The following is a 27,634-nucleotide window of genomic DNA, read 5'->3' as shown; positions in this document are numbered from 1 at the left end:
CAAGTCCATTCTATAATAGGTCTGCATCTTTATTCCCGTCTTGCCCCTAGGTTCTTCTGACCATTTTTTTTTTTTAGATTCCATATATATGTGTTAGCATACGGTATTTGTTTTTCTCTTCCTGACTTACTTCACTCTGAATAACAGTCTCTAGGTCTATCCACCTCACTACAAATAACTCAGTTTCATTCCTTTTTATGGCTGAGTAATATTCCATTGTATATATATGCCACGTCTTCTTTATCCATTCATCTGTTGATGGACACTTAGGTTGCTTCCATGTCCTGGCTATTGTAAACAGAGCTGCAATGAACATTTTGGACATGACTCTTTTTAAATTATGGTTTTCTCAGGGTATATGCCCAGTAGTGGGATTGCTGGGTCATATGGTAGTTCTATTTTTAGTTTTTTAAAGAACCTCCATACTGTTCTCCATAGTGGCTGTATCAATTTACATTCCCACCAACAGTGCAAGAGGGTTCCCTTTTCTCCACACCCTCTCCAGCATTTATTGTTTGTAGATTTTTTGATGATGGCCATTCTGACTTGTGTGAGATGATATCTCATTGTAGTTTTGATTTGCATTTCTCTAATGATTAATGATGTTGAGCATTCGTTCATGTGTTTGTTGGCAATCTTTATATCTTCTTTGGAGAAATGTCTATTTAGGTCTTCTGCCCATTTTTGGATTGGGTTGTTTGTTTTTTTGATATTGAGCTGCATGAGTTGTTTGTATGTTTTGGAGATTAATCCTTTGTCAGTTGCTTCATTTGCAAATATTTTCTCCTATTCTGAGGTTTGTCTTTTCATCTTGTTTATGGTTTCCTTTGCTGTGCAAAAGCTTTTAAGTTTCATTAGGTCCCATTTGTTTATTTTTGTTTTTATTTCCATTTCTCTGAGAGGGGGATCAAAAAGGATCTTGCTGTGATTTATGTCATAGAGTGTTCTGCCTATGTTCTCCTCTAAGAGTTTGATGGTGTTTGGACTTACATTTAGGTCTTTAATATATTTTGAGTTTATTTTTGTGTATGGTGTTAGGGAGTGTTCTGATTGCATTCTTTTACATGTAGCTGTCCAGTTTTCCCAGCACCACTTATTGAAGAGGCTGTCTTTTCTCCACTGTATATTCTTGCCTCCTTTATCAAAGATAATGTGACCATATGTGCGTGGGTTTATCTCCGGGCTTTCTATCCTGTTCCATTGATCTATATTTCTGTTATTATGCCAGTACCATACTGTCTTGATTACAGTAGCTTTGTAGTATAGTCTGAAGTCAGGGAGCCTGATTCCTCCAGCTCCGTTTTTCTTTCTCAAGATTGCTTTGGCTATTTGGGGTCTTTTGTGTTTCCGTACAAATTGTGAAATTTTTTGTTCTAGTTCTGTGAAAAATGCCATTGGTAGTTTGATAGGGATTGCATTGAACCTGTAAATTGCTTTGGGTAGTAGAGTCATTTTCACAATGTTGATTTTTCCAATCCAAGAACATGGTATATCTCTCCATCTATTTGTATCATCTTTAATTTCTTTCATCAGTGTCTTATAATTTTCTGCATACATGTCTTTTGTCTCCTTAGGTAGGTTTATTCCTAGATATTTTATTCTTTTTGTTGCAATGGTAAATGGGAGTGTTTTCTTAATTTCACTTTCAGATTTTTCATCATTAGTGTCTAGGAATGCGAGAGATTTCTGTGCATTAATTTTGTATCCTGCTAGTTTACCAAATTAATTGATTAGCTCTAGTAGTTTTCTGGTAGCATTTTTAGGATTCTCTACGTATAGTATCATGTCATCTGCAAACAGTGACAGCTTTACTTCTTCTTTTCCAGTTTGGATTCCATTTATTTCTTTTTCTTCTCCAATTGCCATGGCTAGGACTTCCAAAACTATGTTGAATAATAGTGGTGAGAGTGGGCAGCCTTGTCTTGTTCCTGATCTTAGTGGAAATGGTTTCAGTTTTTCACCATTGAGGACGATGTTGGCTGTGGATTTGTCATATATGGCCTTTATTGTGTTGAGGAAAGTTCCCTCTATGCCTACTTTCTGGAGGGTTTTTATCATAAACGGGTGTTGAATTTTGTCGAAAGCTTTCTCTGCATCTATTGAGAGATGATCATATGGTTTTTCTCCTTCAATTTGTTAATATGGTGTATCACGTTGATTGATTTGTGTATATTGAAGAATCCTTGCATTCCTGGGATAAACCCCACTTTATCATAGTGTATGATTCTTTTAATGTACTGTTGGATTTTGTTTGCTAGTATTTTGTTGAGGATCTTTGCATCTGTGTTCATCAGTGATGTTGGCCTGTAGTTTTCTTTCTTTGTGACATCTTTGTCTGGTTTTGGTATCAGAGTGATGGTGCCCTCGTAGAATGAGTTTGGGAGTGTTCCTCCCTCTGCTATATTTTGGAAGAGTTTGAGAAGGATAGGTGTTAGCTCTTCTCTAAATGCTTGATAGAATTTGCCTGTGAAGCCATCTGGTCCTGGGCTTTTGTTTCTTGGAAGATTTTTAATCACATTTTCAACTCCAGTGCTTGTGATTGGTCTGTTCATATTTTCTGTTTCTTCCCGTTTCAGTCTTGGAATGTTGTGCATTTTTAAGAATTTGTCCATTTCTTCCAGGTTGTCCATTTTATTGGCATAGAGTTGCTTGTAGTAATCTCTCATGATCCTTTGTATTTCTGCAGTGTCAGTTGTCACTTTTCCTTTTTCATTTCTAATTCTGTTGATTTGAGTCGTCTTCCTCTTTTTCTTGATGAGTCTGGCTAATGGTTTATCAGTTTTGTTTATCTTCTCAAAGAACCAGGTTTTAGTTTTATTGATCTTTGCTATCATTTCCTTCATTTCTTTTTCATTTATTTCTGATCTGATCTTTATGATTTCTTTCTTTCTGCTAACTTTGGGGGTTTTTTGTTCTTTTTCTAATTGCTTTAGGTGTAAGGTTAGGTTGTTTATTTCAGATGTTTCTTGTTTCTTAAGATAGGCTTGTATAGCTGTAAACTTCCCTCTTAGAACTGCTTTTGCTGCATCCCATAGGTTTTGGGTCGTCGTGTTTTTATTGTCATTTGTTTCTAGGTATTTTTTGATTTCCTCTTCGATTTCTTCAGTGATCTCTTGGTTATTAAGTAGTGTGTTGTTTAGCCTCCACGTGTTTGTATTTCTTACAGAGTTTTTCCTGTAATTGATATCTAGTCTCATAGTGTTGTGGTTGGAAAAGATACTTGATAGATTTCAGTTTTCTTAAATTTAACCAAGGCTTGACCCCCAAGATATGATCTGTCCTGGAGAATGTTCCATGAGCACTTGAGAAGAATATGTATTCTGTTGTTTTTGGATGGAATGTCCTATAAATATCAATTAAGTCCATCTTCTTTAATGTATCATTGAAAGCTTGTGTTTCCTTATTTATTTTCATTTTGGATGATCTGTCCATTGGTAAAAGTGGGGTGTTAAAGTCTCCTACTATGATTGTGTTACTGTCGATTTCTCCTTTTATGGCTGTTAGTATTTGCCTTATGTATTGAGGTGCTCCTATGTTGGGTGCATAAATATTTACAATTGTTATATCTTCTTCTTGGATTGATCCCTTGATCATTATGTAGTGTCCTTCTCTGTCTCTTGTAATAGTCTTTGTTTTAAAGTCTATTTTGTCTGATATGAGAATTGCTACTCCAGCTTTCTTTTGATTTCCATTTGCATGGAATATCTTTTTCTGTCCCCTCACTTTCAGTCTGTATGTGTCCCTGGGTCTGAAGTGGGTCTCTTGTAGACAGCATATATTCGGGTCTTGTTTTTGTATCCATTCAGCCAGTCTATGTCTTTTCGTTGGAGCATTTAATCCATTTACATTTAAGGTAATTATCACTATGTATGTTCCTATTACCATTTTCTTAATTGTTTTGGGTCTTGTAGGTCTTTTCCTTCTCTTGTGTTTCCTGCCTAGAGAAGTTCCTTTAGCATTTGTTGTAAAGCTGGTTTGGTGGTGCTGAATTCTCTTAGCTTTTGCTTGTCTGTAAAGCTTTTAATTTCTCTGTCAAATGTGAATGAGATCCTTGCTGGGTAGAGTAATCTTGGTTGTAGGTTTTTCTCTTTCAACACTTTAAATATGTCCTGCCACTCTCTTCTGGCTTGCAGAGTTTCTGCTGAAAGATCAGCTGTTAACCTTATGTGGATTCCCTTATGAGTTACTTGTTGTTTTTCCCTTGCTGCTTTTAATATTTGTTGTTTGTATGTAATTTTTGATAGTTTGATTAATATGTGTCTTGGCGTGTTTCTCCTTGGATTTATCCTGTGTGGGACTCTCTGTGCTTCCTGGACTTGATTAACTATTTCATTTCCCATATTAGGGAAGTTTTCAACTATAATCTCTTCAAATATTTTCTCAGTCCCTTTCTTTTTCTCTTCTTCTTCTGGAACCCCTATAATTCTAATGTTGGTGCATTTAATGTTGTCCCAGAGGTCTCTGAGACTGTCCTCAATTCTTTTTATTCTTTTTTCTTTATTCTGCTCTGCAGTAGTTATTTCCACTATTTTATCTTGCAGGTCACTTATCCGTTCTTCTGCCTCAGTTATTCTGCTATTGATCCCTTCTAGAGAATTTTTAATTTCATTTATTGTATTGTTCATCTCTGTTTTTTTGCTCTTTAATTCTTATAGTTCCTTGTTAAACGTTTCTTGTATTTTCTCTATTTTATTTCCAAGATTTTGGATCATCTTTACTATCATTTTTCTGAATTCTTTTTCAGGTAAACTGCCTATTTCCTCTTCATTTGTTAGGTCTGGTGGGTTTTATCTTGCTCCTTCATCTGCTCTGTGTTTCTCTGTCTTCTCATTTGCTTAACTTACTGTATTTGGGGTCTCCTTTTCACAGGCTGCAGGTTCATAGTTTCCGTTGTTTTTGGTGTCTGTCCCCAGTGGCTAAGGTTGGTTCGGTGGGTTGTGTAGGCTTTCTGGTGGAAGGGACTAGTGCCTATGTTCTGGTGCATGAGGCTGGATCTTGTCTTTCTGGTGGGCAGGTCCACATCTGGTGGTGTGTTCTGGGGTGTCTGTGGGCTTATTGTGATTTTATGCAGCCTCTGTGCTAATGGATGGGGTTGTGTTCCCATCTTGCTAGTTGTTTGGCATAGGGTGTCCAGCACTGGAGCTTGCTGCTCGTTGAGTGGAGCTGGGTCTTGGCGTTGAGATGGAGATCTCTGAGAGATTTTCACCGTTTGATATTATGTGGAGCTGGGAGGTCTCTTGTGGACCACTGTCCTGAACTTGGCTCTCCCACCTCAGTGGCATAGCCCTGACGCCTGGCTGGAGCACCACAAGCCTGTCCTCCATACGGCTCAGAATAAAATGGAGAAACAAAAGAAAAAAAGAAGAAGATAAAATAAAATAAAGTTATTAAAATAAAGATAATTATTGGGCTTCCCTGGTGGCGCAGTGGTTGAGAGTCCGCCTGCTGATGCAGGGGACATGGGTTCGTGCCCCAGTCGGGGAAGATCCCACACGCCACGGAGCGGCTGGGCCCGTGAGCCATGGCCGCTGAGCCTGCGTGTCTGGAGCCTGTGCTCCGCAACGGGAGAGGCCACAACAGTGAGAGGCCCACGTACCACACACACACACACAAAATAATAATTATTATTATTATTAAGAGAAAATTTTTTTAAGTAATTAAAAAAAAAACAAAACAAAAACCCGGACTGACAGAACCCTAGGACAAATGGTAAATGCAAAGCTATACAGACAAAAATCATACACAGAAGCATACACATACACACTCACAAAGAGAGAAAAAGGGAAAAATACATATATATCTTTGCTTCCAAAGTCCACCTCCTCAATTTGCGATGATTCGTTGTCTATTCAGGCATTACACAGATGCAGGGTACATCAAGTTGATTGTGGAGCTTGAATCCACTGCTCCTGAGGCTGCTGGGAGAAATTTTCCTTTCTCTTTATTCACACAGCTCCCGGAGTTCAGCTTTGGATTTGGACCCGCCTCTGCGTGTAGGTCACCTGAGGGCGTCTGTTCTTTGGTCCGACAGGACGGGGTTAAAGGAGCAGCTGATTCGGAGGCTCTGGCTCACTCAGGCCAGGGGTAGGGAGGGGTACGGATGCAGGGCGAGCCTGCGGCGGCGGAGGCCAGCGTGACATTGCACCAGCCTGAGGCACGCCGTGCGTTCTCCTGGGGAAGTTGTCCCTGGATCACGGGACCCTAGCATTGGCGGGTTGTACTGCCTCCCGGGAGGGGAGGTGTGGGTAGTGACCTATGCTTGCACACAAGCCTCTTGGTGGCAGCAGCAGCCTTAGCATCTCATGCCCGTCTGTGGGGTCCGCGCTGATACCCGCGACTCGCGCCTGTCTCTGGAGCTCCTTTAAGCGGGCTCTTAATCCCCTCTCCTTGCGCACCAGGAAACAAAGAGGCAAGAAAAGGTCTCCTCTCTCTTTGGCAGCTCCAGACTTTTTCCTGGACTCCCTCCCGGCTAGCTGTGGCGCACTAGGCCCCTTCAGGCTGTGTTCACGCAGCCAACCCCAGTCCTCTCCCTGGGATCTGACCGAAGCCCGAGCCTCAGCTCCCAACCCCTACCCATCCAGGCGGGTGAGCAGAGAAGCCTCTGGGGCTGGTAAGTGCTGGTCGGCACTGATCCTCTGTGCGGGAATCTCTCCGCCTTGCCCTCTGCACCCCTGTTGCTGAGCTCTCCTCCGTGGCTACAAAGCTTCCCCCATCCGCCACCTGCAGTCTCCGCCCACGAAGGGTCTTCCTAGTGTGTGGAAACCTTTCCTCCTTCACAGCTCCCTCCCACTGGTGCAGGTCCCGTCCCAACCCTTTGTCTCTGTTTTTTCTTTTTTCTTTTACCCTACCGAGGTACATGGGGAGTTTCTTACCTTTTGGGAAGAGGTCTGAGGTCTTCTGCCAGCGTTCAGTAGGTGTTCTGTAGGAGTTGTTCCACATGTAAATGTATTTCTGATGTATTTGTTGGGAGGAAGGTGATCTCCGTGTCTTACTCTTCCGCCCTCTTGAAGCTCCTCCAGAACCTGCATTTTTAAAAGATATTTTCACTGGGTATAGAATTCTATCTTTACAGTTTTTTTCCCTATTCTTTAAAGATGTTGATACACTGGCTTGCATTGTTTCTGGAGAGAAGTCTACTATGATTTTTTGTTCCTCTGTATGTAATAATCATTTTGTCTTCTGGATTCTTTTAAGATTTTTATCTATCACTGATTTTAAACAATTTGAATATGATGTGCCCTGGTGTAGTTTTCATTGTGTTTCTTGAGCTTGGGGTTTGTGAGCTTCTTGGATCTCTGGGTTTGTATTTTTCATGAAATTTGGGAAAACTGTGGCTATTGTTTCTTCAATTTTTTTTTTCTATTTCCACCCTCCACATCTTCCAGAGACTCCAGTTATATGTGTGTGTTTGTGTGTGTACATATACATATATATATGTATATATGTATAGTTGCTTGAAGTTCTGTAGTTCAGTGATGCTCTCTTAATTTTGTGTGTGTGTCTTTTTTTGTGTGTTTCTGTTTGGATAGTTTCCACTGGCAGTGTCTTCCAGTTTGTTAATCTTCTCTTCTACAATGTCTAATTTCCTGTTAATCCTATCCAGTGTAATTTTCATCTCAGATGTTGTAATTCTCATCTCTAGAAGTCCAATTTGAGTCTTTTTAAAATATCTTCTGTATCCTTATTTAATGCTTATCTTTGCTCAGTCTGTTCTCTAACTTCTTTTCTTTTATATTGGAGTATAATTGCTTTATACTGTTGTGTTAGTTTATTCTCTAACTTCTTGAATGAACATATGGAGTATAATTATAACTTTTAATGTCCTTAATCTTGTTATCTGTATTATTTCTGGGTGAGTTTGATTGATTTTTCTCTTCATTATGGGTCCTGTTTTCTTCTTTGCATGCCTGGTTATTTTTTATTGACTGTTGGACGTGGTGAATTTTATCCTCTTGGGTACTGCATATTTTAATATGCCTGTAAGTATTCTTGAACTTTGTTTTGGGATGTAGTTAGGTTACTTGACAATAGTTTGATCCTTTTTGGTCTTGTTTTTAAGCTTTCTAGGCAAGGCTGGTATAGCATTTAGTCTAGGATTAATTTTTCTTCATTACCAAGGTAAAACTTTTCTGAATATTCTGTCCAAATCCTTGTGAAATATGTGGTTTTCTCCTATGATTTTGGGGAACAGGAATTGTTTCTGGTCCTGTGTGATACACAGATATTATTTCCTTCAATTTTTTCAGGTATGTTTTTCCCTGGCCTCAGGTAGTTTCCTCACATTCATGTGATGATTAGTACTCAGATGAAAACTTGGCAGGGTGGTTAGGGAGCCCCCATATATAGATCTCCACTGTTCTCTTTCTTTGTAGCTCCTTCCTCTTTCATACACTAAACTATGAACTCCAGCCTCTTTGGCCTCCTCAGACTATCAGCTCATCTCTTCAAGTGAGGAAGACCCCTGGGCTCTGCCTGAGCTCCTCTTCTTTGTGCCGTGGCCTGAAAATTATCTCCGGACAGTAAACTAGGGCAGATGTAGGCCCTCGTTTGTTTCTTCTCTCTCAGGGATCATTGTCTTTCATTGCCAGAAGTCCAATGTCTTGAAGACTGTTGTTTTATATATTCTGTGCTTTTTTAGTTGTTTCAGGTGGGAAGGTAAATCTGATCCATGTTACTCCATCTTGGCCAGAAGCAGAAGTCCTCTCAGAATAAAACTTCTACATTTCATACTCATTTCTGCCTTGGGGAAATTAAGTGGATCTGGCCTTATCTTTTCACTTCATTATCCTCCTTTTCAGAGCTTTGCAAGTAGTTCTTCTAGGAAATGAATTCAATATTTATTGTCTTCCATGTGCTCTTGCTATATATTAGTTGCCAGAATGAATAGGCTTGGTCCCTGCACCAGATGGGCTTCATGTCTAGTGAGGGAGGCAGACAAGATTCTTGTTGCTATAATTAAAAGTAACACACGTTTTGAAATATCTAAGATACTACCATAATGTAGAGTGACGTACATTGTGTTAAACATGATAAATAATCAAGCATTAGAATTAATGGCCATTTGCTGACATTTGTAAATTCTGTCTCCTAACTATGATCAGGTTGTCCACCCTTTTCCTGGACATCTGTAATTCTCCCGTTAAAGGGGTAGGATTGTATCTGGGGTCTTGGTTCCCCATTCTCCTGGATTTGTCTCCTTTCCATATGACCTTTTCTTTCTACCTGAGCTCTGGTCTGTTGTTACATCTGATTTCATTTTTCTCTTTTAGTAAGTTCTCTAGTATAAGAGTGGTAAAAACTGAAATATAAAAAATTAATTGCTTTTTTCTCTAGGTGGATGAGTTTTTCAGTGAGTTTGTGTGTTTTCAAAAGTAAAATTTAGTTGGTTGTTGGGAAGGGAAGGTTAAGAGTAGCAGAAGACCACAATTGTAATTCATGAATTTCACCTGCGTTTTCCCAAAGGAACTCTGGATGATGAATGAGGTCAGCTATCCTTTGATTTGTTTGGGTTAAGTTGAGGGTTGCTAGTGTCATCTAATAATCCTCCTCCTTCTGTGACTGAGCAGTAGGAAGATATGAGTAATTCCAGTGTCTGCTGATTGGTTCAGGTGTGTAGAGCATTGCCTGAAAAGTGAAAGCTTGATCAAGCTAGCCAGAGCTCCAGGGATGGGATTTTTCTTTTATCCTAGTCAGCTGTTGTGCCCAGAACCTTTCTTGGAAAGATAGCCTCTGTTTAGATAACTGTTAGCCCATGTGATCTATCTGGTGTTTGTGGAAGCTCTGGATATTCCTGCTCTCCTCAAGGAGCTCACTGATGTAATTTCAGGCACTGTATCCCTCACTCAAGAGAACATGCTGTCTTGCTCTGTGTGGCATCTTACAAGACGTGCTGCTGTGTCAGTTTTTAAGCTTCTGGTTCCAGATGTCTCTAGCAGACCTACTTTTTCTCAGATGCTTGGCCAGCTTACATGTATGAATAGCCTTTCTGTCCTGCAGTGGCTGTGAGAAGCTCTGAGCGTTTGAGAGTTAACCAGCACTTACTGAGCAAGCCGTCTGTGTGGCACTGACTATTTACAGAGATTATACAAGAGATTCTGTCGACCTCAAAGGTACTTACAGTACAGGGGGAAATAGTATAGGTGAAGTCAGTGGCCCATTTAGGAGGACCACAAAAGAAAATTAAAGGATAAGCAAAACAGTGTTTTGAGTTCTGTTTCTTCAGACTTGTCTGTTGGGAATGGTGGCTTGAGTGACCAAGCAGCTGGAATCCCACCAGCTGCTTATGGACATGTTCTATTTTGAGATCAACTGTGTGGTTTGGGAAGGATGTATAATCATTTTCAACAAATGCTCATTGAGCATGCAGAGTATCATGGTAGGCACAGGGCATACCGTGACTATAAAATTATATCCTCACCTCCTAAGGAACTGCTCATATTTGGAAAGGCAGGACATATTTAAGATTTTTAAAATCTTAATAATATATAAGTCTTCATAAAAGAAAAGTATAGTCATCAACATTTAGTAGCAATATATACTAAACTACTAACCCCTCTGGGTGGTGGGGCTGTGGCTGGAAAGAGGAAGGATCTTCACTTCTTACTATATACATTTCTATATATATAGTAAGAAATTTTTACCAAGCGCTAATGCTGCCTTTTTGGTGTTATTTCTTTATCGGTTAAAAAAGTGATAGAGACTAGTAGATTATACACATAATGTTAGCCTTGAATATCTCTGTGTGATAGAATTATGAATGATTTATATTTTCTTTATTGTATCTATTATTGTACACATTTTCTATAATGGATGTGTATTATTTTAAAAATAGAGAAGAAAGTTGAAAACCGAAACTCAAAAGCACCTACAATAATTATTATAGCTGCATTTCAATATGATTACCATATTTTGGATATAATATACCAGCTTTCCCATTTTTGTCTCCTCACTCACCACATCTCTATTAAGGTTGTTCTATTATTATTAATACTATTATTGTTGTTGTTATTATTAAATAAAAAGGCGAAACAAGGGCATTTACTCTTGCTTCTGTCCCTTGTCATTTTGTGTGAGTTAGCCTAGAAACAGAAGGAATCCAGCTATTAGCTATTCAGCTGTACTGTGAAGGCTGCTTAGAAAAATTTTAACTGTGCTGATTGGGTTACAGTTATATCTGTCATTGTGGGCTGTGATCTCTTGTTTTAAAATATCCTAAGAATACTTTCTATATCTTTATATTTAGTTCTGTTGGAGAAAGCAAGTAGATTATCCCATCTCCCCATCTGGTGCAGTGAAGAAAACTCATCTGCTTGGCTTACTTTGTATGAGAGAGAATTAAAATTTCCAACTTATTTGTAATTCAGGTTAAGTGGTTAAATACTATCTCGTCCAAATTTTGTTCCAGGAATTCATATCCCCTTATAATTATAAACATAATTACTTTGAAAGTAATAGTGTTCTGTATTATTTAAAGAAGTCAAAGATTGAAGAGGAGATGTCATTTCTAAATTGAGTTTTTTTTTTCCCTTATAGCATGTGTTTGATGATCTCAGTGGCTCAGTATCCTTGTCCTGGGTTGGAGATACCACTGGGGTAAGTAATGTTTTGAGTCTGTTGATTCAACCTAGCAAGAAGATGGTGTAGATTTGGGGAGTTTAAGTGCTAACTGTTTTACCTTCTGAAATTGTCTCCAACCTCAACTGTGGAAAATGCATGTTTGCTGGACAGACTTTCAGAAAGCTGTGGTCGATTTTGTTTTGCTTTAGAACTAGGAACATCTTGTGACCACCTTCTTCCATAATAGGAAGATAAACACCTTTTTAGTCCTTGGTGGCTGCTTGGCATCAAGATGAGCAAGAAGAAGATAGAGGAAAGAGAGTGCTATGTGTGAAAAGGGAGACTTACAGTACTTGAGGAAACTTCTGTGTGGAAGCAGAAAACTGCACATTATACATCTTGGCATTTGTCCTCCAAACTGTATTGTTCCGGTGTCCTTTCCCACAGTTAATGTTGAAGGATTGTAGCGCCCATGGGCTTATCGCTGTTAGCTCCATCTTTTGTCCCTTCCCCTACCACAGAGGAGGTACTGCCAGGATTGGGGGAATGGGAGAGTCAATAAGCTCCCCCTTATCCATCCTAGTATGTAGCCCATCTCCTAGTAGGAGGGATGCTGAGGATTCATTGGCCTCAAGTCTTGAATCAGGGCTTGGCATTACCTGTGTCGGTTATTACCCTGCCTGACAACATCAGGGACCATAGCTCATGCCCCGCTAGTATTCCAGTAATGTGTGTATCAGAGCACTGAGGCACGTGATGGCTGTATCAAGAGCTGAAAGAAATATAATTTTGGCACTGAAGAGTAAGTTATAAATTAATTAATTTTTAATTAATTCCTGGTAGAATTTCTTTAAGCATGTCTCGTTTTCTTCTAAAATTTAAGTTGTTCCCTATTTCCCATGATTTATCCATTTATCTAAGACAGTTGCTGTCTCCAGGATTTGTTATATGGCTATATCTGAGACTCCCTAGCCTATTGTTTTAATCTGTCACAATCTTACCTTCGTGCATATTTTTCTCTAGAAGAATGCTTATTTAAAAAGTTGATTTCATGGAGAACTAACAGCCGGGAGAAGAAGAAAAGGACAGATGTGACATAGTGACTTCTATTAGAGCATCCACCCTATTCTAGCCTCTGTAAGCAGAGAGATGATGCTTGCTTGAGAATATCTTACAATAATGTGAATACAAAATAGTTAAATCCTTCCTTTACTGTAATGTGGAGTTGATTAGCTCTGTCTCACTGCTTCAAGTGTAGGCGATGAGACCATCTCAACAAAATGAGTTGAGATTTTGAATCATTGTAAGCCCTAATCACTTGGTCCTTCTTGGTTTTCAGATATAGTATTACAATGTAGGCTACTACGAAGCACGGCTACTGGCAATCGTTCAGATGGTCAGTTGTTGCAAGCATGTAATTGGACTGTGTTTCTTACTGACCACATGCTTTGTCTCTCCAGATCATTCTCGTCTTGACTACATTCCATGTACCACTGGTAATTATGACTTTCGGACAGTCCAAGCTATATCGAAGGTGAGATGCCTAGCATATGATTGGGGCATTTGACTGAGTAATGCATTGTGAATGTAAGTTCTCTGCTTTTCTAGACATGATGGGATCCAACAGTTGATTTAAAAGATCTTCTGGCTATCTTAAATTTTCACCAGACTCACAGTCAGCACACTTTTTAATATCTAACTACTTAGCAACCTGAAGAAGTATGAAAAGGGATATAGTTCCAAGGAAATTAGGTTGACCTGACTGAGTGGCAGAACAGTAAAGGAAGATGAAGGAAGTATCTATAGGGGTGTATGCATATTAATTTAAATGGATATTTGTGGGGAGGTAGCATATCATTTAACCATCTTTCTATTTATTATGAGCAAAATTGGTTTTTATACTCCTGAAGTTACAATACTTACTGTATCTTCCAAGTGAATTTTTTTTTTTTTTTTTTTTTTTTTTTTGGCCATGCCGCGCAGCTTGCAGAATCTTAGTTCCCCGACCAGGGATCAAGCCCAGGCCGCCACAGTGAGAGCGTGGGATCCTAACCATTGGACTTCCAGGGAATTCCCCCAAGTGAATATTTTTTTATCTAACATTTTAAGCCCCAAACAGATTGTTTTTAGATGAGGAGGAGGTTCTCAGGTCAGAACTACCAAAGTGCCTGGTAATGATTGTGGTAATGTATGTTCTGGAACCATAGTCTGTACTGTGACATTCACAAAGCTTTAGAGTTATCTTCTCAAAGGTACAGCTTGGGGGCTTCCCTGGTGGTGCAGTGGTTAAGAATCTACCTGCCAGTGCCGGGGACACGGGTTCAAGCCCTGGTCTGGGAAGATCTCACATGCAGCGGAGCAGCTAAGCCTGTGCGCCACAACTACTGAGCCTGCGCTCTAGAGCCCATGAGCCACAACTACTGAGCCTGCATGCTGCAACTACTGAAGCCCGTGCTCCTGGAGTCCGTGCTCCGCAACAAGAGAAGCCACCGCAATGAGAAGCCCACGCACTGCAATGAAGAGTAGCCCCTGCTTGCCGCAACTAGAGAAAGGCCACACGCAGCAATGAAGACCCAACACAGCCAAAGATAATTAATTAATTAATTAATTAATTTTTAAGAAGTATAGTTTGGTTAAAGAGTAGGGTTCTTTTCCTTACCCATAAGATTCAAAACCAGCTAATATCCAGAAGTTGTTGATTGTCTTCCCAATCATTTGTTTCTATCCCATTTTCCCCCTAGAAACCTAAAGAAATTTGACATTTCAGCAGATGACATAGAAATTACCCTCAGGGCCAAAGGATCTCCCAGGAGCCATCATACTTTCTCAGGGTTCTTTTTTGATTGTTGGTCTTGGCCAAGGTGGGAGTGAAACTCTGAGATAGATCAGCCCAACCTCCCTTCCCCAATAGGTGACCCATGACTGCTGCTCCTGAGCCTGGAGATGGTGCTCTCTGCCCTTTAACACAGTGACTTTAGCTTAAAAATAGGCCAAGAAGGAATTGCCATCTTGGAATTGTTGTACGCTCCATGAAGGCAGGTTCTTGACTTAACTTGGGGTTCTCTAGCAACTAGCCAAATGTCTGACACAGCAAGCAGGCAGTACATATTAATTGAATGAATGAATGGCTTGCCTTCTCTAATAATTCTTAGACTAATAATATTTTTGATTTGTTTGATAAAGATTGACAATGTATTATAGAATTCTAGTTCTAGAAGGGCTATAATTTATAGGTGACTTTGTTTATTAAGTTAGAACAGTAGTTGAACCATTTCAGACATATGAAAAGTATCCTGTTTTAGAAGGGAAAAATGCATTAAAATTTTTGTAACTTTAATAACTTTCCATTTTTTAAAAAAATTTGCTGTTGTAAAACCTTTCTTTATGATACAGTTTTTCTTACCAATGCACCTTTCATTAAAAAAAAGCAGGGCTTCCCTGGTGGCGCAGTGGTTGAGAATCCACCTGCCAATGCAGGGGACACGGGTTCCAGCCCTGGTCGGGGAAGATCCCACATGCCGCAGAGCAACTAAGCCCCTGTGCCACAACTACTGAGCCCACGTGCCACAACTACTGAAGCCCGTGCGCCTAGAGCCCGTGCTCTGCAACAAGAGAAGCCACCGCAACGAGAAGCCTGCACACCGCAATGAAGACCCAACACAGCCAAAAATAAAATAAAGAAAATAAATAAATTTTTTTAAAAGCAATATAACCATATTATAAAACATTTGTAAATTTTAAAAGAAAGAAAAAATTCACCCTAAAGTTAAGTAATCTTATTTACAGTTTATTATCTTGATTTTTCCCCTATAATGTTATACCATATGGCTAGATAGTCTTAGGAAGCAACATGGTATAGTGTAAAGTTGCCAAATTTTATTGGCATATAGGCCTGGGATTGGATCTCAGCATTGTCATTTGTGAGCAGAATGAACTTGGGCCAGTCATTTAACCTCCCTGAGTCTTTTTGGACGTCTGTAAAAGAAAGATGATAATAGCGGCCACCTTAGAGCTGCTGCGAGTTACACTTTGCGGTGCCTGGCACGGAGTAAGAACTTGGTGCTCTTAGCTGCTACTGTGCCAACGGCCAGATATGGCATGTAGCCAGCATGTGCTGGCACTGTGGTACAGTTTTTTAAATGAATTGAAAGCCTTCCGAACCAGTTGATAAAAAGTGCCTGACACCAGGTGCCTCCATGGCTTCTACAGATACACACCGCCCCCCACCCCTGCCAACATGCAGGTGTTAGTAACACTTGGCATCGCAAACTATAACCATTCTGATTGGTCAGTGCTCGTACCATGATACTTGTCATATTTCCTCTGCTAGTAACCCATCATTTTTGTTAGATTGAAAGAATTTATTTAATCATTATTCTCTTGGACAATTAGGTCGTAGCTAATTTTTTCAACTATTGTTAATACCGCTGTAATCAATATCACATATATGTCACAGAAGATGCCTACTTCCAGTTTATTTTTATTTTTATTTTTTTATTTTTTTTGCGGTATGCGGGCCTCTCACTGTTGTGGCCTCTCCCGTTGCGGAGCACAGGCTCCGGATGCGCAGGCCCAGCGGCCATGGCTCACGGGCCCAGCCGCTCCGCGGCATATGGGATCCTCCCAGACCAGGGCACGAACCCGTATCCCCTGCATCGGCAGGCGGACTCTTAACCACTGCGCCACCAGGGAGGCCCCCAGTTTATTTTTTGGTAGCAAATGAAAACCTCCTCTCTGATTGATCTCTACATGTTTTGAAGCCTTTACTAAACTCCTTCTCTTGTTTGAATTATCTCCTAAATCTGTTGCTTAAGCCATTTTTTTGCTTGCCTTCTGAATTCACTTTTTAGTCTCTATAGTGCTCTTTAATCATGTGGCTAGAACTGGACCTGGCAGACCTGCATCATACCCGTGGGGAGTGAAATGTGTTTTCACGACTTCTTTTCCTATTCTTTTGCTTTTCAGTGTCCTGCTTACTTTGAGACAAACCCAAGCAAAACAAAATGGTATCACTATGTTACTGTTTAAATACCTACCACCATCTGACTCAGCCCTTTTCCATCCTATATTTGTCTAGTCTTGTGAGAAACCACTAACATACAGTTTACCAGAGAGTAATCCTATTTGTTTCTGGTATACTATCATGTTACTAAGGTTCTTTTTCTTCATTTTGCACAGCGGGTTGTTTGCTTGGTTGGTTGGTTTTACAAAGGTCATTTTGAATATTAATTACTTCCTCCCTGCTGTGAAGTGAAAACTCTTCCAGAGTTTAGGTGGAAACTGTAAATATGCCTTGTTGCCTCTCCAGTTGGGCTGGCCTGTCCTGGCCTGGTCTGAAGTGACTCATGTTGTTGGACACACCAGCCAAGAGGCACATGTTGCTTCAGAAATGGGAAAGGGAGGGAGCAGTTTGATCGAAATGAGTCCTGAATATGCTGAGCTTGCCTAACTGAGGAATAAAATAAAAGCCTGTTGAAACTACTCTGAAGATTCTTCTGTTTTTCACAGCTTTAATGATTGTATTATTCATTGGATTATCCTTCTCTGCTACATCTTATGTAGTCAAAGGTTCATTTGGGATTCAAGTAGAAGGCAGCTAATCACATGCCACCTGCCGTGAGTAGTACTGCATGGAGGCACACACAAGGAGAAGGAAGTTGTCTCTGTTACCTGTGCCGAGTTGGAGCATACTTCAATCGTCAGGTTGTGAAAGAGGATTGTTGAAAGATTTGGGAAGTAAAGTCCCTAGGCATTAGTGTTTGGGTAGAATTGAATAATATATTAATATCTTCAATTAAAAGGAATCATTTGAATAGTATAAATTTTGATTCTCTGTTAGGGAATATTAATTCATATAATAGATTATAAAGTACATTTGCCTCTCACTTGCAAATATGAAGTTAAAAAGGAAATAACTAGCTACAGTTAAGGTGATAATTTGATTTTTGGCAACTAAAAGATGTTTTGCACCTTTTTGTTTTATGGCGCCTTGAGTCTAACCTTTCATTGTAAGATTAGCTACTTAGTAAAGCACATGTAAGCATTATGTACGCAAAATTCTGTACCAAATTACCAGAAAACTGCTGGGCTATTGTGATTTCTATTTCCTGTTGAGAGTTGTTCAAATTTTGGAAATTAATAAGGGAATCTCTGAGAGATTGCACATTAAAGTTTATTCCATAGTCAATGTAAGTTTTTCAGGATGTTACTTGAGGTTTTAAAAAGAAGGATAACTTGGGCTTCCCTGGTGGCGCAGTGGTTGAGAGTCCGCCTGCCGATGCAGGGGACACGGGTTTGTGTCCCAGTCCGGGAAGATCCCACATGCCGCGGAGCGGCTGGGCCCGTGAGCCATGGCCGCTGAGCCTGCGCGTCCAGAGCCTGTGCTCCACAACAGTAGAGGCCACAACAGTGAGAGGCCCGCGTACCGCAAAAAAAAAAAAAAAAAAAAAAAAATTGTCTCAGGTTTGGGGCTGAGAGTTAAGAGAACTGGACTGTAGTTTCAATTTTGCCCTTAATTAACTGGCTGACTTTTGATGAATTGCTTCCCCTTGAACCTCCTCATGTGTGAAATGAGGGAGTTGGACAAGGTGTTCTCTTCAGCCCCTTGTATCTCTCATGTTCTGTGGTTCTGTGATTCTTTCTTTGTTGAGGCTGCTGCCAAAATTGTACCATCTTTTAAGTCATATATACTATCAGTGAAGACCACTGTATACTGCATTTATCACTGGGCAGCTAACTTGCAGTACATAGTGGTCATCACTCGTGGACATTGAAACTTAATGAATATTAAGATGTAGCATTATATATCGTAACAGAATTGTGTATAGTATTAAACCTGTCAGAATTAAACAGCTACTGACTTTTTTTTCTTTTATTTTTTGAAATCTAAACATGGAATTTAATACCTCTCAAAGATATTGTTGGAATGAACTTTTGGGAAAAGCTTTACCAACCCAGGAGTTGAGATTATCTTTGTCTTCCCTAGCTGAGTGCTGCATGCATTAAGAGACTTGTGCTTAGGGATGGTAACTTTGGTGGGGGACTTAACTTACAGCTTTATTGTGAGTACTATGCATTGGTAGATTAGTTAGAAAGCCTTTGGCTACATTTACCAGAGATCCCAACTCAAACTAGCTTAAATAATAAGGGAATTCATGGCTCATAACTAAATACAGAGGAAGGATGGGTTTCAGGGTCAATTCAATCCAGGGTCATAGGTTCTGCTTCTCTGGAATTCCAGAATTACCTCAGCAGTACTATCCACTTATGTTGGCTTCATCTTCAAGTTGTGTTCTCATTGTATCAGAATGCTTACAGCACTTTTTTGTTTTGCATTCACATATTACAACATGGGGGTTTCTCAACCTTGTGCTGTTGACATTTGGGGCCAGATAATTCTTTGTTTATGGGACTGTCCTGTGCATTGTAGGATGTTTAGCAACACCCCAGGCCTCTACCTCCTAGATGCCAGTAGCACCTCAACCCTGAGTTATGATCATGAAAAATGTCTCCAGATGTTACCAAATGTTTACTTGGTGGGGTTGGGGGATGGGGCAAAAATACCCTGGTTAAGAACCACTGATCTAAAAGAAGACAGATCATTTCATTAGGTGGTTGTCTTAAATGTGTTTCCTAATAGACCCCAATTCCCCCCTTTTGCCTTACTGGCTCAGCCTGGATCACCCCCTCATTCCTGACCCCATCACCCATGAGGGGTTGGAACTTCTTTCCACTAATCAGGCCCACCACTGGAGGTACGGGTAGAATCAACTTCCCTGAAGCTGTGACCTCTTGAGGAGGGTGAGTGCTTCAGTAAAGTCGGCGTGAGTGATGGAAGCTGGGTGGGAACCCAACAGTGCCCGTGACCTCTGCATTCTAAATTTGTCTTTTTTTTCTTCCCCTCAGTGAGGACTATGGAAAGAACTTTAAGGATATTACAAATCTCATCAATAACACCTTCATTCGGACTGAATTTGGCATGGCTATTGGTCCTGAGAACTCTGGGAAGGTGAGACTCATTCATACATATACAGAGCTGTGCATGAAACCATATGCAGGGCTGTCATATGTTGATATTTGAATGATCCGGTGATACACAGCAATATATTTAGTTTACTATTACCGTGTTTTAAAAATTAAACATTTAATACTGATCACAAAAGAATGGAATTTAGCACACAGCTTATTTTGGACCGTGTCCAAGAGGCACCAAAACTCTTCATAATTATGTGATGGTTATTTAGCATTATAAGGTATACATCTTAAGACAACATTTTAGTCTCTGGGGAAACGGGCTAATCTCAAACTGACCAGGCTCAACTTCATAGATATAATGTACTGGCTCAATTCAGGACAGTATTTTTTGATAAGACTAATAACTTGAGGAGCAGAGTGTACCAATTAATCTGTTTTTATAACTCTTCTTACTTTTGGAACTAAAATTTTCTTAACAAATGTCTGGTGAAAATGGTGCAAGAACTTCCTGTACTTTCATAGTATTATACCCTGATGCTGAACTTTCTTCTCCCTAATCAGGTGATTTTAACAGCGGAGGTTTCGGGAGGAAGTCATGGAGGAAGAATCTTCAGATCATCAGATTTTGCAAAGAACTTTGTTCAGACCAATCTCCCTTTTCATCCTCTGACTCAGATGATGTATAGTCCTCAGAATTCTGATTATCTTTTAGCTCTCAGCACTGAAGTAAGTTTAGTTGAAGAGCTTGTCTTGCCTTTTGCATTTTTATAGTCTCAAAATATACTGTCTTAAAACGACCCTGTAGGTAATGCTTTTTATGTTGGACTGTTTTCTAGTGACTTCTTATGGTATGAAGTATGTATTTTTTGCATTTTTTCCTATATCGTAAAGGGCACAATTTTCATGTGCTATCTATTCCAGATAAGTATGATGTCTAGTTGTCATTACAGTTTTTAAAAATTGAACAGATATGTGCTGTTGGAGTAATGAACTAGAAAACAGTTTAATGTAATCCTTCTTGTTCTACAGGGGACAAGCATAAATTGTCAAACTCCTAATGTTGTTATTGTTCCTTTCCTGTGGCCAAACCACATCTTTATAATTTTTTTGTTTAGGTCCTTGGTATAAAAGCCTATTGATTTCTGTCTTTGACACCCATGTATTAAATATCCAGAGTCTTAAATCCCTGCACCCCCTACCACGTTCCTATACTCTCCCCAGAAACCAGTGTCCCTCCCTGTCCCTCCTACCTCTCTTCTGAAAGTTCCCTGAGGAGCAGCTCAGCTTTTCCTTTCCTGGAGGATCAGTCTCCTGTATCATGAATGTTAAGGGCCCAGAGTGGCTGAGTTGCTAGACTATGATAGTCATAATTGCACTCTATATTTATGTGGCTGTCTCTCATCTTACTGCTTAGAGTGTGGTCTAATGACCAGCAACATCAGATAGAAACCCTTGGGAGGCTGGTTTAAGATACAAATTCCTCGACCCCAATCCAGATATAGTATGTTGGTGACTTCTGGTTGCGAGGTTGCTAGTGTTTTTAACAAGCTCCCCAGCTGAGCCTGCACACTAAAATTTGAGATCTGTTGCCGTAATGACCATTGTGGGGACAGAAATAGGATTATCGAATATAGACAAGTTGGGCTGAACAAACAGATGGCATGAAGAGGAGGAGAAGGGCACTTGGAAGAGAGGTCTGGGTTCTGGGCCTTTTGTGGGCAGATCTTTGAGTTGAGGTGAGGCTGGAGGACTCAAGGAAGGTCAGAGTTAAGCTTAGTCAAAGGAGGCCAGGGGAAGGAAACTCACCTTCTGGGTAGGCTTTAGATCTTAAAGCAACAATTCCTGGGAATTGGCTTTCAGCAGCTTGAGCTGAAGGCCCTTCAAGGGAACAAAGAGACTCCCATAGGAATGGACAGAACCATTGATCTGCCTTTGCCCACCCCATTGCAATTATCAAGTATCTTAAGCTTATTAAACCAGGCTGTCCTCAGGAAGAGGCAGGCACAATCTGCCTTTATACCTGAAATGGCTTCCCATTAAGGGTAAGTTTGAAGTACACATAATCAGGGTGGAGAAGATGGGCCAATTTGTACTAAAGTGCAAATAGGTGATACCAGACCCTTTCCTGTTTCTGAGCAGAATTAGGTAGATTAGAAATGCTGGGAGGTGAACATTACTAGAGGAGGAAAAGTTAAAGAAAGAAGAATGGTGGGTGAGAGTGGAGGAGCACTGAAGGTAATTCTGCCTAGATCAGCACCATTTAATTTCAGCTGTACCGGGACACCTCCGTCCCACCTCCACTGAATCTGGGCCCACTAGGCTCGTGTTGCCAGTGTAACTGAAATTGTCAGTCTCTGCTGCACTTGAAAGTATTGACCAGTCCTTCCACTTGCTTGGCTTCTGTGACATCATTCCCTTTGGTTTTTTCCTACCTTCTAATGGTTGCTTCTTAGTCTCTTTTTTAAACTCCTTTCATCCCTGCTCATTTTACTCTGAACAGTCTCTTCCACTCTTACCATTTTACTACCACTGTAATGCGTAAGAGTCTCAAATCCCTGTCTCTGGGCCTGGCTTCTTCCTAGGGCTGCAGATGCCTATCTTGCTGTCCCCTGGGTATCTCTAGCTAGATGTCCCACAGGTCCCTCAAACTCAATCTAAAGCTGACGTCTTCCTTGCTGTGTCTCAGACATGTTGTTCTTCCCTTCATCCTTATGCTGGCTAAAGATTCCACAGTGCTGCTTTCCCCTCACACAGATTCCCAGAGTGTTCAGCTTTCTCTCTCTCTCTCTCTCCCTTTCTCTCTCTCTCTCTCTCTCTCTCTCTCTCTCTCTCTCTCACACACACACACACACACACTCTCTCTCTCTCTCTCTCTCTCTCTCTCTCCGCCCTGCCCTACAGGAAAAGCCATCCAGTTCTACAGACTCCAGCATCTAAATTCTTCCTGAGCCTCCTCCTCCCAGCCGTGGTGTCAGGACTCACTAACTCTTCATGAATTAATGTGGCAGTTAGTCACTGCTTTTCCTGCTTCTAGTATGAACCCTCTGAAATCCATCTTTCCCACTGTCATCCAAGTATTCCTCTTAAAAAAGTAAAACTAGTTGTGTCATTCACCTACTTCAAGTACCTCATATAAAAGAAAGACCAGATTCCTCAGCATGGCATAGAAGGAGTGCACCCCCAACCCAGCACTGGCTTCTCCTGTCTTCACCTTGGAATGTGTGCTCCACCTGTGTCTGAAGGCTTTAGCTCCCTGCATACACTGAGATGTTTCATCACCTCTCTGCCTTTGCTTGTGCTAGTCTGTCTTTGTGCAGTGATATCTCATCTCCCATTTGCCTTCTTTTGGCTACACTGCTCATCATTTAAGACTCAGCTATCTTCTTCACAAACCATCTCTGATGCAGTGTCCCTCCTTTCCCTGCTCTTACCCCAGAGACCATATTTCCGTAACACTTACCACATGTATTGAACTTTGTTATGTGCACCCCTTGTTAAACTGTGAGCTCCTTGAGAACAGGGAGTGTGTCGTATTCATCTTTGTATCCCCAGTGCAACGTCTGGTATGGTGCCTGGCACACAGTAGGCACTTCATAAGCATTTGTTATTCTGAACTTGCAAGACCCCAAAGGGGCCCCCATAAACCGTGTATGTGTCTGTGGAGCTCAGGAAGCTTGGATGGAATTTCAGTGTGTGTTTTTACTGTCCTGAATGATTGGATATGAGTTATTAAAGGTCATACAAGCAGCTGCACAGGATAAAGCTGGAATTTTGATAAGTCATTTATAATCTTTCAGAATGGCCTGTGGGTGTCCAAGAATTTTGGGGGAAAATGGGAAGAAATCCACAAAGCAGTATGTTTGGCCAAATGGTGAGTAACAGAACATTCCATCTGTGCAGGGCCCTAAACCTTTCCTTATGGTGCTGCCAGAAGTCACAGGAATAAATATTGAGCACTTACTATGTGCCGAGTACTCTTCAGGGTGCCATGAGGGATATGAGAGAGGGGTATGCCACAGACCTTGACCTGGAGGAGCTTCTGATTCTTCTGGGAAAGAAGACTTAGTCTCTCTGAGTTTTAGAATGTAAAGTATAAAACAAGGCACATTACTGAGTAGCTGCTGCCTGCAAACAGTTGATTTTATGTAAATGGTGACATCAGTTGCAAGAGCATAAAGTACAGCATTGATTTGGGGACTTACAGACTTCTCTGCACACAGAGATCTCCTCTAGAGATCCATTTCAGTTATGTGGAATGTAGTGAGGCATCAGGAAGAAAGCTCAAAGAGCTTCCCGACTGCCAGAGTCACACTGTCCGTGCACCAAAATCCATTCACTTCTCTCGGTGCCCCTCCCCAACCCCGGCTTACAGACGATGGAGTGGAGGAGGCTCCTACTTGGGAGTCATGTCACCTTTGTTCTCACCTGGATTGGCTGCTAGTCGAGGCTTAACCTCTCTGGGCTTTAGTTTGTTCCTTCTGTGAAAGGAGAATTGTTTGGGGAATTTGGGGGATGGTTGAGCAAGAATTATGAGCCTTCATACCTCCAAAACTCTGATTAGGCTCAGACCCTTGTTTAGAGCCTCTTTCTTCTTTCTCTTTGACTAGTTTCAGCAAGTTTGTTGATCTGGTTTCCCAGTTGATAGCAGGTTGCTGCCAGAGGTGGGGCATGTAAGTGTGAACAGCAAGCACAGGCCAGCCTGAGAGTCCACTGCCTGGGAGCCACATGGAGGCAGGAGAACTCTCAGAGTAGGCAGAGACAGAGAACACAACGGGATGAAAGGATTTAGTGCTGTGTCAAGAGAGCACACAGGTCTCAGTAACTTCCAATAGGAACACTGTGTTACCGTTTCATATGGTTGATGTTGATGAAGATGGTCCATAATCCCAAGGAAGAGTTCACTATTTAATGTCCTCTACTTAGGGAGATAGGGAAATGTGTAATATAGACATTGCCAAGTATGTCTACCAAAATAAACTATTAAAAATGGTGCTTAAGTAAAGCATCCTTTTTAAGAAAATGCTGGTTAAATTAGGTTTTTACAACACCACTATGGTACACATGCCACATCTGCTTTCATTTTATGTATTTTAATTAATTGTGTTTATATCTTATATGGTCTTATCAGGAAGGAATTTTTAAACTAACTAAGTTAACAAATTATTTCGCTCCTGATAGACCTAAAATATGTAAGGTGTGTTCAAATAAGACTATAATAATTTTGATCATTAAAACTCACCTTTACATCTGTATATCAAATCAGCACAGTGTACACTTTAAATATCTTACAATTTTATTTGTCAATTATACCTCAGTAAAGCTAAAAGAAATAAATAGAAAACTCATCTTTAAAACTAAAAAGTTATTTTAAAGTGGTATTTTATTTTGTATCCTATACAAGATTTTTTACTTTTGTAACTTGTTTCTCTGCATGGTGTCTAAATATAAGATCTGGGCTGCTGGTAACTATTTACTCACCTTTTAGATCTTTGGTTTCTAGGAAGTTACAATCTAAAGTTCTGAAAGAACATGCTCAGACCCAGCACCCTTTTTTAATTGAGTTACAGTTGATTTACAATATTATATTAGTTCCAGGTGTATACCATAGTGATTCAAAATTTTTATAGATTATATTCCATTTATAGTTAAAAAACATTGGCTGTATTCTCTGTGCTGTACAACATATCCTTGTAGCTTATTTATTTCATATATAGTAGTTTGTGCCTCTTAATCTCCCACCCCTATCTTGCCCCTCCCCTCCTCTCTCTCCCCATTGGTAACCACTAGTTTGTCCTCTGTGTCTGAGACCCAGCACCTTTTGCTGGTGCTAATGTATAAGTACTATCAAGGTCTGAATCTAGTTCCTTGGAAACTCCCTTTCCAAGTTAGAATTTAAATAATTCAACCTCTGACCTAGTTGTCTATTTGAGGTGAAAGAACTAAATTATTTAGTTCATGCAAAGCATTGAACTAGGTTCTAAGGGGAGACAACAAAGCATAAAACTTAGTACCTGCCCTGAAGAACTCAGTAGTGTAGTAGGAGAGATAAGGCAAACACTATGCAATTAAAATAACCAAACAGGAGACAAAGGAGTGCCAAGTGGCTGACACAGAGTAGCACAGGGCTCTCGCACAGGGTTTCTCAACCTCAGCACTAATGATGTTTGGACTGGACAGTTCTTTGTTGCGGGGGGAAAAGCCTGAGCATTGCAGGATGTTTAGCAGCATCCCTGGCCTTTCCCCACTAAACAGTTGTAACAATCCCCCTCCCCCCGTTGTGACAACCAAGAATGTCCCTTGGGAGCAAAATCGCCCCTGGTTGAGAACCACTGCTCTAGAAGTTTGCACCAGAGAAGGCTTCCAGTTAGAGTGACAGGCAACGCTTCATGGAAGAGTTAGATTTTAACCTGGAGCCTGAAGATTGTGAGGGTAAGATTTGGTCACACGGGAGAAAAGTGTTTTAAGAAGGAAATAATATGAGCAAATGCAAGAGGCAGGTTTGGAGAGTGTAAGGAGACCAGTTTGACCGGCTGGAAGAGTTCACATAAAGAAGTAGTGGCATGTGGAAAATGCCTGGGGCCAGACTGTGGGAACCTTGATGTGAGGCTGTGAAAGAATCGGTGTACAGCATCCAAGAAGGCTGTTTTGGCTAGTACCCATAGGTGACCCTTATTAGACCTGCTTGGAACTAAGTGACTAAGGTTGATGCAGTCTGTTAGCAGTCTTGAACTGTGTCTTTTCTCTGTCTTTGCCTCATTGTAGGGGATCAGAAAACACCATCTTCTTTACCACCTATGTGAATGGCTCCTGCAGTAAGTATATTTTAGTCCCAGAAAAGAGTGTCCTGGTGTCCATTCATGGTAGAATATTCTGGGTTGTAAGAGGTAGAAGCATCAAAGATGTTTCCATTCTTTTGTTATTTTAATAGCTAAAGATAGGTAGCTGTTAGTGATTTTTAAAATCTTGAAAGTACAAACAACCAAGTACTGTACTCTACCTCGATCAAATAAAAAATGCAGCCTATACACAGAGACAGTATACTTAATTTTAGCAGTGTATTTACATAAAGTAAATATGAGGCTACAAACAATAACAAATTGAAATGCATAGTGATTTCTGCCAAAGAACATGGATTGTGTTTGTGTTGGTGGAAGCCGCTGGCTTTCCAATCAGTGGCACAGTTTCGAAGCTGAAAGCATAATCTTTCATTTATTCATTCAGCAGACTCATTTCATTTATCCATTCATTTGAGCACCTGCAGTAGTATGCTAAACACCATTCTCAGGACGGCGAGAGTGAGACACCCAAGGCCTGCTCTTATGGAGCCTCAGTTCAAGTAGGGATGTTGGATGATCAACAGGAAAACCGAAACTCAAACAAGACAACTTAAAATACAATAAGATAATTGCAAACTGTGTCATGAAGAAAGTAAAGCAGGATGCTGTGGTGTTTTTATGCAACACTGTATTGGAATTAAGTAAACTCTGTCTTTCTGTCCAATATAAAACCTCACGTGTATAAAGATAAAACCCAACTGTGAATTTCCTATGTCTAATTCTATATCCTTTTATATTGTTACCTGATTAACATGCATAGGATTAAAAATTCTTTTGCTATAAAACTAAGAACAATTCTAAAACAATTGTTTTGAACTAGAGGCTCACAAGTAAGTGAAATTTTTAATTAATATTTTGTCTTGTTTAAGAAGCTGACCTTGGGGCACTGGAATTACGGAGAACTTCAGACTTGGGAAGAAGCTTCAAAACCATTGGTGTGAAAATCTACTCATTTGGTCTTGGGGGACGTTTCCTTTTTGCCTCTGTGATGGCTGATAAGGTGGGTGTTTGCCTCTTCTCTATGGGTCCTGATATTTCTGTAAATATGACTCAAATCGATAGCTTTTACTACATGTACTGATGGAGTTTCTTGCCTCTTGCAATATTTAATAAATTATGCCTCAAATAGGTAGCTTTTACTACATGTACTGATGGAGTTACTTGCCCTTTGCATATTTAATATCACTGTAAGATTTGGGGGTGATTCTTTTTATAGAGGCTGATTGACTCTTCTGGGCTCCTCTGTACTTTGGCCTATGTCACCAACA

General features: G+C 40.4%; 1 protein-coding gene across 4 annotated transcripts in view; it reads left to right on the top strand.

Moving 5' to 3' along the window:
- The window catches only part of SORT1 (sortilin 1), a 68,786-nt gene that overhangs the window by 17,993 nt on the left and 23,159 nt on the right, over nt 1–27,634 (top strand). For 2 of the 4 annotated variants that reach the window (XM_060086162.1, XM_060086170.1), the window contains exons 2-8: nt 11,533–11,592; nt 13,017–13,090; nt 19,462–19,564; nt 20,092–20,256; nt 23,328–23,401; nt 26,293–26,342; nt 27,236–27,366. In XM_060086162.1, the coding sequence (XP_059942145.1) occupies nt 11,533–11,592; nt 13,017–13,090; nt 19,462–19,564; nt 20,092–20,256; nt 23,328–23,401; nt 26,293–26,342; nt 27,236–27,366 (657 nt within the window). Of the gene's footprint in view, nt 1–11,532; nt 11,593–13,016; nt 13,091–19,461; nt 19,565–20,091; nt 20,257–23,327; nt 23,402–26,292; nt 26,343–27,235; nt 27,367–27,634 lie in introns of those variants that run through there. The other 2 variants (XM_060086190.1, XM_060086179.1) reach the window with 1 other exon arrangement.

The sequence above is a fragment of the Mesoplodon densirostris genome, chromosome 2 (genome assembly GCF_025265405.1).
Source record: "Mesoplodon densirostris isolate mMesDen1 chromosome 2, mMesDen1 primary haplotype, whole genome shotgun sequence".
NCBI classification, from domain to species: Eukaryota; Metazoa; Chordata; class Mammalia; order Artiodactyla; family Ziphiidae; genus Mesoplodon; species Mesoplodon densirostris.
Note: the sequence above shows the minus strand (reverse complement) of the source record. Positions and strands in the feature narration are given on the sequence as shown.